Consider the following 10,000-nt stretch of genomic DNA (forward strand, 5'->3'; position numbering starts at 1 on the left):
GTCGGAACACCACATTTTAAATCAGAACACATTCGGACAATCAAAAGGGTAATAATGAAAAGTGACTCACCACCATCCGACGAAGCCGCTGACTGAAAGAGAACAAAGAGAGACATGAGTGAGACGCTGCCCTCGGCACCCGACGCACTCACACATGGAAGTGGAGGCTGGGGCTCCACACACAGCCTCCGCCTGCATCTCCTGCAGACACACTGAGGAGCCACGCCACCGGCATGGGCGTGTGTGTGTGTGTGGGGGGGGGGGGGGGGAGGGTGGGGTTGAAAGTGTGTAGGGTTGTGTGCTCCTGGAGGGAGGGTGGAGGGATGGGTGGTTGCTGGGTGGGGTTGAACCTTTGGTCCCGCGGCAGGGCCGTTAATGTGCGAGTGGAGTGGGTGGGGACCCCACCGCTTAACAAATACAACCTCGTATGCAGCTGTTCACACCCCCTCCGGATCCACCCCGCGACAGACGAACAGACACACACACACACACACACAAGACACACACAGATCCACAAACCAACACACACCATGGACATAAGTGCAGAAACACAACCATACACACACACACACGCACACACAAAGACCCCAAAACACACACCGACCGACCCCATCAACCCACACACACAAGACACAGACACAAAACCCCCCCAACAAACACACACACCCACACGTGGACATATGTGTGCACACACACACACACACACACACACACACACACACACACACACACACACACACACACACACACACACACACACACACACACACACACACACACACACACACACACACATTCCTGCCGCCGGGTGTTACACAAGACAGATCAGGGCTCATCAGCGCCGGCGGTGGAGTGGCCATCAGCGGCTGTAATTGTCTTCCTTTCACTTGCTAATGGGGGCCTCAGAGTGCTTCACAGGGCCGCTGGAGATCACTGGCTTCGGGGAGGGGAGCAGGACGAGCCCCCTCAGGGCCGGAGGTCTCACAGGCATCTCCGGCCCCCCCCCCCCCCCCCCCCCCCCCCCGGCGCTGAGACGCCTCAACGTCAAGATTTAAATGAAAATAATAAAAAAAGTAAAGTAAAACGATTCAAAAATCTGTAAAGTGGCCTCACAAGCTAACGCTTCGCCCCGGGTTATTGGAATGGTTCTGCGGGTTTCGTTGAGAATTCGGCCCTCGCGTGTTAAAAACAAACCACACTCGCTGTTCACAGTTGAGGGCACGCGGACAAGTCTTGGGAAAAGAGTCTTAGTTTATCGGTGTTGATTTCAGTGGGGTGGAATATTTTTACATTGCAGAGGAGGAGATGAGAGGAGCCTCTTCCAAGAACGCCGCGTTTTAAGCCACCCTGCGTCGTAGGAGGACGCGCTTGAAATCAGGAGGGGGGACTATTTCCAGACGACTCTCCTCTGAGCTGCCACTTCAAAGTGTGAATGCTTAAAGGCTCCATCTCGTTCGTTCAAAGTGTGAATGCTTAAAGGCTCCATCTCGTTCGTTCGGTGTGTGTGTGTGTGTGTGTGTGTGTGTGTGTGTGTGTGTGTGTGTGTGTGTGTGTGTGTGTGTGTGTGTGTGTGTGTGTGTGTGTGTGTGTGTGTGTGTGTGTGTGTGTGTCTCTAGCTCGTCAAACGGGACACTTGTTACCACACTCGCGCGGTGGCTTGGAGAAAAGGCTCCTCATCTCCACACCTTCTCCAAATGGCTCCGAATCCTCTTGAGCGATGTCAAGGGAACGGGACGGGACGTGAGAGCGATTCGGCGGGCCTCACGCAGACCCTGTTTTTATTTTTAGACGCCTCCCTCAAAAGAGACGCCATCCAGCTAATAAATGTTAGGCAGCGTTCGGCACATCACATTAATATCGCCGATTATATTGTCTTCGGAGCAGTGTCGAGTGCGTGCATAATTTATCAGGGATAATGGGAGGCCTGTTTTTTCCGGGCTGCGACTGTATTTATAGATCGCCCGCTAATTTGACTGTCATCTGCGGTTCGTGCAGTGCCGATGAATCCCTCCGGGTTGATCTATTGGCTGGTAGAATCAGACCAGACATGTAGCATACTGTGCCAAAGCCCTTTCTGCGTGTGTGCTTGTGTGTGTGTGTGCTTGTGAGCTTGTGTGTGCTAAAGCCATTCTGCGTGTGTACATGTTTGTGTTCTGAGCTTGCATGTTTATGTGTCTGTCTGTGTGCGACCGTGTGTCTGTGCATGAGGGTGCTTACGTGTGTGTGTGTGTGTGTGTGTGTGTGTGTGTGTGTGTGTGTGTGTGTGTGTGTGTGTGTGTGTGTGTGTGTGTGTGTGTGTGTGTGTGTGTGTGTGTGTGTGTGTGTGTGTGTGTGTGTGTGTGCATGTGTGTGTCCACAGAGCCTGACATCTGTGCTCATGACACAGAAGGCCAAGCGGTACAATACTCCAACCTATCACGGCCGTCCCCACGTTTCTTTGGAGTTGCCCACATCAGTACTGGCCCTCATGTGTGTGTGTGTGTGTGTGTGTGTGTGTGTGTGTGTGGTTCCCCCATAGCCCTGCCTGCTAGTCAAGCCACTAATTGCGTTCTGTGGCTTCTGTAGGACACTAAGGGCCCCACCCACCCACCCACCCATCTCGTCAACAGCCAGGGGCCACCTCCACTGGTGGTGTAGGACCCAGGGGAGAACACAGTTCGGTGGGCCACTCAGTTGGGTGTTCTGCCTTCATGGAGCTAAAAACAGCTCGACCACAAACCAGTCACACACACCGCCCGGCCCTTGCTTTTCTATAGGAGGAGAGGCCGTGGGGGGAGGGGATGTTTGGGCGTATTTTTAAACATCCAACACAAAGAAAAGAAAAAGAAAGAAGTAGAAGAAGAAGAAGAAGAAGAAGAAGAGGAGGCCGGCCTACTTGTTGCCGTTGTTAAACCCAGGGTCGCTAGATAGACAACAGCGTATCCCAGAAGCCTCCTTTACTGATGATGGCCAAGCCCAGTATTACTAATCCCAAAGCAACGGACAACAATGTGACACTTAGTCCAGAAATGGGAGGCTTGTACGACGACGCCCCCGCTTGGACCGGAGTCGTCTCCCGGAAGTTTACGTCACACACTTATGACGGCACCATCAAGAATGCCGGTGACACACACCTTTACGACATGAGGCGTGTGTGTGTGTGTGTGTGTAAGAAAAAACCAGCCTTGCACCATTTAAAACGAAATTATTCAAAGATACTTTCTTCTAGCATTTAACTATCACTAAGCTGCACTAGGAGCCTTCTGAACCATTACTAGCTGCAGCACGAGGAGCATTTAACCATCACTAGCTACACTAGGTGCATTTATCCATTACTAGCTGCCCCCCGCTAGGAGCTGACATTTGTACAACACCGTGGATCAAGATGCTTCTGACCAAAGTGCTTCCCGTACGCGTCTCTCCGGGCTTTATGCCTAACACCTAAGATGACTCCAGGTGTCGTAGACCTTGAAGCCCTAAAAGGACAGCCCACCCGGACATGCCGCAGACACACAGTTTGTTGTGTTGTGGTTGTTTGTTTTCAACACGCCTGTTGCCGTCTGTGTTCCCCCCCGGGAAGGTTGTCACGGAGGGGGGGGGGGGTAGCACATCCTTCCTGTTTTCCACACCTGAAGTTGAGATCCCAAGGCGAGCCTGGGTGGCACCGGCTGAGAAGCCCAGTCCCCTCACTTTGCTCTCTCACCCTCACTCTCCCTCCCCCCTCTATCTCCCTTACCCTGTCGTTCTCTCTCTCCCTCCCTGTACATCTGCGCCTTTCGCTTCCAAGACGCCAAGTAGCTCCAAGACCCCCACTTTGATGTGTTTGGTGGCCGAGATCCCATTCAGCGTGTAAACAGCCTGCTGTTTTCACGTCTGTTATCCGCAGGTCGGGCGAATGACGGAATGCAAATACACTCATCAGCACTCTGTCTAATCGCGCTTTTGTCACCCCCTGCTTTTGCGGCGGCCACGAACCAGGAGCGCTCCCACCCAAGACCCGTTAAGACATGTTGCCGACCACACACACACACACACACACACACACAAATGTATGTGGCTTATTGCCTTAACAAAGCCGGAATTACCTCGCTCTCTCCCCCCCTTTAAATCATTGGTTCACTTCTGAATAGTAGTTCAGAAATTCCCGAAGGTAGGGCTTACTATCCACCACACACACACACACACACACACACACACACACACACACACACACACAACACACACCACACACACACACACACACACACACACACACACACACCCACACACACACACACACACACTTTGAATCAAACAGCTGCCTCGAGATTCGGAGAGGGGAAGAGCTCAACGGAGAAGAGAGTGTAATGGCAAAAACAGCTGACCTAACAAACATCGGGCGCACATCGCAGACAACGAGACGGACTGAGAGAGAGAGTGAGAGAGAGCCCGGAGAGAGAGAGCTACTCACCGCGTTGAAGAACCAGGTTTTCTTAAAGGAAAGTCTCTTTTTAAAACTCATTGTTCTCCGGACTGCGACAGCGGCAGCGGGGAAAACGGGTAAATGTGTGTGTGTGCGCACATACCTGGAGCACTCCCCACCCAAAACTCTTTTCGCCATGTCTGTACAAGTTACACACGGGAGAGGGAGGGAGGGAGGGAGGTTGGGGGAGCAGAGGAGAGGGGGGAATCCGATGAGGTATACCGGACGAGAGAACGCAAAAGGAAAGGAAAATAAAAATAAAATGAAAACGGGACCGTGGTGGAGGAGAAGAGGGGGAGTTAAGATAAAAAAAAAGAAAAAAAAAAGTTAAAAAAAAGATTTAAAAAAATAAGATTTCCTTCCCTATGCAACTGTTGCCATGACGACGCACAATACCGCAGCCTCCGCAAACATGCAGGCACTGGTGAGTCCGATGCGCGGCCTCCTCCACCCTGTCCCCTCTTCTTCCACGTGACCCACACCAATCACCCCCCCCCCCCCCTCCCCTCCCCGTAATAATCTACAACCACAGTGCACCCCCCCCCCCACCCCCTCACCCTTCTTTGTTTCGCGACTGGGTATTTTTCTACGCTTGAAAGACAAGGACCCAGTCACTGTAAATTGAAACCATATGACTTTTCGTCCAGTAAGAAAGGGAAGAAAATGTGCAAAGAACGAGGAAAAAAAAAAAAGGGGGAAAAATATGTCCCGGACTTTAACTCCGCAGGGCTCCTGGTTCCTCATGCCAGAGAAACGTGTGTGAGCCAGGACCGAGGCTTCCACGGTGCCATAGAGCTATCCCTGCCGCTTCCTGGCGATAGGATCCCTTCCCCGACGGAGAGACACCTGAAGAAGAAGCTGAAGGAGCATCTCTCGCTGAGTCTCTTTGTGCGTTGGTGGGTCTCATGCACCAGTGGATATTGTTCTTGTACTGTTCAGTGTTGGCGCAGAAACCGTAGGTGGTCGGTTTCAAGGCTCTCTCCCCGTCTGCCACGGAGAGAGCTGAGAGTGTTTCACATTTCATTTCAAACCACATCGTTTCCTTCGCCACAAATGTCCTTCTCTGGACCAAACCATCGCGTGCCCTGGCTGGAACGTGGCATTTTACAGGCCTGGTCGCATATTGAGGTTTGGATTTCATCTATTAAAACCGGAATTCTTCATGATTCTCTTATTTTTTTGGTACATGCGTAAAAAGGGGGGAAATGCCGGTCTTATCAGCAGCGCTTCATGCAGGTATGTCTGTGTTGCATCAGCTGTAAAAGCGATACGGCATGGCCCTGAAGCATTGTGTGGCGGGTTGGAATCTGACGACCTTTGACCCAGGGGTGAAGAGTTCACAACAGTGGGCCGAAGCCAGGTGAGCCGGTGACCTCTGACCCAGAAACGAGACACAAAGACCAAACAGCAAAAGAAAAAAGAGATTCATCTTTGGCCTACGAGCTTGGAACCTCAATTCCAGTTTCCAATTCCAAGTTCTCACACAAGAACAAAGTCTTGTTTGACTGTGTTCTTGTGTTGTGGTGTTGACAGAGAACTACGATTGGCCCAGTCTGAGCCGTCGCGAGCTCATTGGCTGGCGCTTTCCGAGCGTACTCCCCCGAGGAGAGGGCAACGGAGAGCAGACGGCGGGAGCAGAACTCAGACCACCTTCAAGGAGATTGGTATCCCAGGGGGGAGGGCCTAGGACGGGAACGGCAACCGATAAGAGAGAGAGAGAGATGAGAGAGAGAGAGAGAGAGAGAGAGAGAGAGAGAGAGAGAGAGAGAGAGGAGAGAGAGAGGGGGGAGAGAGAGAGAGAGAGAGAGACCCGCCCACATCGGGACCTGTGACGAGTGTGTCTGTTGACGACCATCACGCTCACACCAAAGGGGTCTCGCTCAACACTCAACCCGCCAGACATGGAGCGGAGCTCCCAGGAATGGTAAACAACCTCAACGTAATCTCAGACGCTCCCTCCTGAGATTTGCCTTGCCCAGAGCGGGTGACCCGGAGCTTGGGGGGGGGGGGGGGGGGGGGGGGGACCATGTCGTCATTCCACTTTGTCCAAACCCATGGGGGCCGATGCCAACGATTCAAAACAAAAAAAAAACGTCATTGTCTGAAATTCGAGATGTGGTTCCCGATATCAAGCGGGGATCAGCGTTTAAGGGGAAGCGCCGGCTGGGTAGCAACGCGTACTCGGTTGTCCCCATGCTGTCTGGAATGCAAACAGTCGCGGCTTGTTTTGTAACCATCGGGGCCCTCTGATCATCTCTAATCTGACGTTTCCTCTCCAATGCTAGCTGGGTCCACCACTCAGAGGGAGATGGCCCCACTTAAGTCTAGGGCCATTAGGCCCCATTACCACCAGGGCCTATATACATATGATGTCAATGACGCTGATAACAAAGCTAGCAGGGGGTCGAGGGCCTTCGTCTGAGTGATTTACTTTCATCGTTGCAGTGCCCCTTTTTCTTTTTTGCACGGTCTGAGAAACCATGATCTAAACATCTGGCTTTTCCATAAACACTTAATTTGATACACTCAATGGTTAAGTTTGAGTTGTGATCCGCGAGACTCAGAATGCAAATATAAACAAAAAATCAAATCTACTTAAGTGGAGCAAGCCTTTTGTGCGTTGCCCAAGGCTTTTCGCTCAACGGACAATTTTTCTATTCCTCACTGAATCCACCCTCTGCTCAAACACACCACGAGCTACATCTGCCATCACAGAGACACCATCTGAGCCCAGTGGCTGCCAGTCATCCATTATACTATGTCCCCTGATCCCGGGAGAGCGGACTCCGAAGCCCGCTCGGTTCTCTGTACACATCCAAGAACGTATTTCATTGGCCGAGGGGTGAGCCTGGAGGAAAGGCTTATCAATTCCTCCTGGCCATTTTCCTTGTGTGAAATGCATTGTGTGTGCGTGGGATTGCGGTAGAAGATAGCGACCGCCGTTGGGTGCAGTGTGAATCGCCTTGTCAGTCAAACTGGCCCACACCCAAGCGGAGGACAAAGATTACGACCAATACAAAGCCACCAAAATGGGAACACTATATCCCCATCTATAAATATACAATTGACTTCTCAGACATGTTATTCAAAGCTAACTCTTATGAGGTACATCCAGTGCATTCGGTTGTACAGGACAAAAAGTAACAGGGGATTTAAAAAACCCAAAAACCTGCAGCATAAGCATGACAACACACAAACACCTTTTAATCACTAGGAGGAGGGCCTTGAAGCTGTAAGGCCTGGGGGGGGGGGGGGGATCTGTCTGTGTGTGTGTGTGTGTGTGTGTGTGTGTGTGTGTGTGTGTGTGTGTGTGTGTGTGTGTGTGGTGTGTGTGTGTGTGTGTGTGTGTGTGTGTGTGTGTGTGCGTTAACCACATGAGAGGCCACCACACCCTCAGCTCTCCGTTTCTCTCTCTTGGATTCCCATAAAGCGGAGAAGCCAGAGAAGGACTTTCCAACCTGAAACATGACCCTTATAATTAGCCCTGGGACCCTCTTCTCCACTCCATCCATCCCCCACAAATGTACAAATAGCGTTTTTTTTTGGAATGCACACAAAAATGTCAACAAGGTGGGATCGCTTTTTAATGGCGGGACGTAATTAACGTACGTGTGTGTGTGTGTGTGTGGTGTGTGTGTGTGTGTGTGTGTGTGTGTGTGTGTGTGTGTGTGTGTGTGTGTGTGTGTGTGTGTGTGTGTGTGTGTGTGTGTGTGTGTGTGTGTTCATATGCAGCGGAGCAGGCAGGCAGCTTTTGAAACGGATGATGATTTCCTGAGTAATTATCAGCGTCCTGACCTTAACTAAAGAGAAGTAGTTAGTGTGTGTGTGTGTGTGTGTGTGTGTGTGGTGTGTGTGTGTGTGTGTGTGTGTGTGTGTGTGTGTGTGTGTGTGTGTGTGTGTGTGTGTGTGTGTGTGTGTGTGTGTGTGTGTGTGTGTGTGTGTGTGTCAGTGTGTTGGGGGTCCTACTGGCTGGTCATAATGGGAACCTGAGAGGACTGGGAGTAAGAATGGGTTGACGCTCCCCAGGGACAGAGAGGACCGGATGCTGTTGAGTCTCAGAGTTTGGCATGAGGAGGGGGGCAAGGGCAGGGCATTTTTGTGGACACACACACACACACACACACACACACACACACACACACACACACACACACACACACACACACACACACACACACCACACACACACACACACACACACACAGACACACAGACACACACAGACAGAGAGCTTTGCCTGCATACAAACTCAACTCCCATTGAACGCCCTGTAGGAAGTTATGGACCAGAATGTACGAGCCTTGTGATTCTAATCACGATACCAAAACAAGAGGTGGAACCACAAAGAAGAAGAAACCGAGGTGGTACAAAGAAGATAGAAGGGGTTAGAAGAAGGGTAGAAGAAGAAGAAGAAGAAGAAGAAGAAGAAGAAGAAGAAGAAAACGAAGAGAAGGTTTAAAAGAAGCAGGTGTAGAAGAAGACGAAGACGAAGATTTGATTCACACGTTCTCCATGTTGTCCACCCTTCCAGCTCGCTGCCCTCTGGTCCTCATGACCTTTAAATGGATTCCTCCCCTGGGTTCCTCCTCGAGTGCTTCCTCAGAAACCCTGTGACGCGTGAGGCCTCCCGCACGGCACGACACGGATGGAAGCATGTGGCGTGATGATTAAAAACCCGGCGCGGGTACCACGTTTGGCGGTCCCCGGACAGAGGAGGGGTGTGTGTCTGACAGTAAGCGCCTGCTCGTTTTCGAACGAATACTACAAAGCATGTCGAGACACGGGAACACACGGCTGCGTGATCATCCCTCAAGGCTCCGCGCGATAAGGCCTCGGACCGTGGGAACGGGGGAGACATCATCAACTCAATCTGGCACGCACAAACGTCTATATCCGATTCCGCCTTCTGTTGAGAGAATTTCTTATTTAATTCCCCCCCCCCCCCCCCCCCCCACTTCTTCCCTTCAAACCCCACCCCAACCTTCCCCGCCCACACACACACACACACACACACACACTCATAGTACCCACTCCCACCCCCCATCCTCTCTCGGGTGTGATGCGGGTAGTCGGAGCATGTCGGGACTTGAACGGCGTTCAGTCGGATAACCCCAGCCATCCCTTTTCTTCCTGTTGTGGCGCCGCCGCCGCCGCCGCCTCTGACACAGCCCTCCGGGAGCGCGTTTGTTTTCGTGAGACACCAGATGGGGGTTATTAATACTCAAGCTGCGAGTCTGAACCGCTTTAACATCCCTCTTCTGCGTCAGGTTACGATCAGTGAAGAAAGAGATCGAAAATAAAAGTTTGGAGCAATCTGCCAACTGGGTCCCAAACCAAACCGATGCCCATCGGGTCAAAAGGATGAGGTCATCTTAATGTCTGCGTGACATCATCACACACAGCAACAAGCTCCGCCCACTACCCCCTCCCCCCTGTTAAACAAAGACCCTGGGGGGTGGGGGGGGGGGGGGGAGTGAAGGGAATGGCAGCAGTGTGTGTGTTGCCCGTGGTTTCCCCAGGACCGGGAAATGGGGTATTTTTCCTCCTCTGAGCAGTTTG

General features: G+C 51.8%; 1 protein-coding gene across 1 annotated transcript in view; it reads right to left on the reverse strand.

The window, feature by feature from the left end:
* Nucleotides 1–10,000, reverse strand: part of rgs12a (regulator of G protein signaling 12a) — a 30,577-nt gene that overhangs the window by 8,320 nt on the left and 12,257 nt on the right. Inside the window, exon 4 of the mRNA XM_060035832.1 lies at nucleotides 71–92. Coding sequence (XP_059891815.1) covers nucleotides 71–92 — 22 coding nt within the window. The remainder of the gene's footprint in view (nucleotides 1–70; nucleotides 93–10,000) is intronic.

The sequence above is a fragment of the Gadus macrocephalus genome, chromosome 17 (assembly GCF_031168955.1).
Source record: "Gadus macrocephalus chromosome 17, ASM3116895v1".
NCBI lineage: Eukaryota > Metazoa > Chordata > Actinopteri > Gadiformes > Gadidae > Gadus > Gadus macrocephalus.